At 34.7% G+C, this 2,181-nt stretch overlaps 1 protein-coding gene across 1 annotated transcript in view; it reads left to right on the top strand.

Annotated features, from left to right (window-relative positions):
• Positions 1 to 424: 424 nt before the first annotated feature.
• Positions 425 to 2,181, top strand: part of LOC122791500 (mucin-5AC-like) — a 272,677-nt gene continuing 270,920 nt past the window's right edge. The window contains exon 1 of the mRNA XM_044059242.1: positions 425 to 538. Coding sequence (XP_043915177.1) covers positions 451 to 538 — 88 coding nt within the window. The 5' untranslated portion in view covers positions 425 to 450. The remainder of the gene's footprint in view (positions 539 to 2,181) is intronic.

The raw sequence follows: 2,181 nt of genomic DNA, 5'->3' as shown, positions 1-2,181 counted from the left end.
TACCTGACACTGAAAGCAATTACAAGACTGCTGTCATCTAGTTTAATGTACTGGTAGTACGTGTAATCTGTTTTCTGGCAGGAAGATAATTTGCCTCATCTTTCTTTCAATGGCAAACAAGCACAGAAAATAAACATTGATTAAAAAGCTTATAACTTTCCTGGATGTGAATTAACATATTAAGGCACATTTCTTTAGAACAAAGATAGGTAAAAATTAACACCCTCTAAATAAATAAAATTCAGATGATGACAAAAAATTTTGCCTTCTACCATAATATCTGTTTATCTTATTAGACATCAAGGCTTAACAGATCCTCTTTCTGCAGTCCTGCTAAGGATTATGGGTATCAGCCTTGGGCTAGAAGTATGAAGTATAAAAGTATATGTCACTGTACTAGCAGATGCACCAACTGAAAGCATTTTCAGTTCGGTATCTGAATACCAGACCATGGGCACAATGGGGCCAAAACAAGGAGTGTCGTTATGGTTTTTTGCCTTAGCAGTTATGCAACATCACTTTGTACTGGGACAACAAGGTAAATCATTATGGAGAAACCTAGTTTTTAAAATGGTATTTGAATTTTTTTTTTGTTTTTGTGCAAAAAGGTAAAGGGCAAAGAAAGCCATTGGACCAACTTTTGTTGTACTTTTATTATAAACAGTTGAATTTACGCTGCTGGAAAATGCCCAGCTGAAAGACGAGACAATTAGTAAAAGAGTGAAAGGGGTTAAGAATTAGTACAAGAGAGACAAAATTGAAATAAGGGGGTGCCATTGTATGTGATGGAACATTAGTTACCCCTTTTTAAATAAATAACTGTAGTCCTACGTGCAGCACAAATATGAATAAGATAATATATTTAAGAACAATAATATTTTACTATATATTTAAGAACAATAATATGTTTACTAACTGCATGGCTGTAAATGTTTCCTAAATGCATTTGAACTTTTTCCAGCATGATGCAGACCATTCGATATGACATGCAAAATGCAGTGCATAGTAGTAAAACAGTTACATAAGTACTGCAGTGAGAATATTGAAGTAATATTATAAACACTGCTCCTGATGTGATTACAGCGAACATTTTAAACTTAATGATTTCACAGTAGACAAATGGCTAATATAGTAATAATTTTTGAGGCTGTCAAATTTGTAATTATCATTGCAGATATGCAATCATCTGTTTCAATAACAAACACATTCAGAGTTTAGATAAAATCTTTTCTGCACAGTGTGGCTACATAACATCCACTCTTAAAAAGAGGTAATTTAACATCAATGAAATAAAGTCTGCAGACATAGATTTCACTTGCAGAAGTTACATTTGTAACTGTAGTCCTGTCTCATTGCATGCTTGGTATTATATTAAAGTCTGAGACCTCATACTTTGAGTCCCAACACTCTAAAAACTTAAATAAGATTCAAATAAAGAAGCAGAAAATGTCAAACTATCACCCAATAAAAATGTTTTTGCTGATAGATGTGTAGGCCCCCCAGAGTGGTGGACTGGGCCGCCCTCTGACACTACTTAAATATACAAACTCTGAGACTGATGTACCTCAGAGAAGGGGGTATTCTCCAAAATACATACATTTCAAGCATAGTATATTCACACTATCTGCATATACATTTCTCTATACCGATCAAGCATACATGCATTTATGTATACACATATGGATTCATATCAACTCATCAAATGTTATTTCAGTGAGAACCTCACCTTTGAAATGCTTTCAGTGAAAATCACAGTCAGTGCATCTAAAGCAAAGTTTGTTTGCAGTGGGCAAGACATGAATTTATCACTGTTTTTCAGCCTGCACCTGTTAAGAAAATGCCATCTGTTTGCTACTGTATTGCTCTTAGATAATTTTAGGAGTTTTCTGATATTTTCTAGCCTCCTCTGATACTGCAAAAGCTGTTCTGATTTTGTTAAAGTTCTCCTGGGTTTGCCAAAATATTTATAAGTTTTGTAAAGTTTTTCTGTGTTGGTAGAAGTTTGTGAACTTGTTTTCAAGGATTCTTGATACTGCAGGAGTTCTGCTTTTTGTTATAAAGCATTTGCTACTGCACATTAACAGGGTTTTATTCTGCACTCTGATGGGAGCAGAGGGCTGATTCAAGCCACCTGAGTTGGGAACTGCTGGTGGAAGGCTTATTGTGTGTTTATCTGATTGG

This window comes from Protopterus annectens, chromosome 17.part0 (assembly GCF_019279795.1).
Source record: "Protopterus annectens isolate FY-2018-M chromosome 17.part0, PAN1.0, whole genome shotgun sequence".
NCBI lineage: Eukaryota > Metazoa > Chordata > Ceratodontiformes > Protopteridae > Protopterus > Protopterus annectens.
Note: the sequence above shows the minus strand (reverse complement) of the source record. Positions and strands in the feature narration are given on the sequence as shown.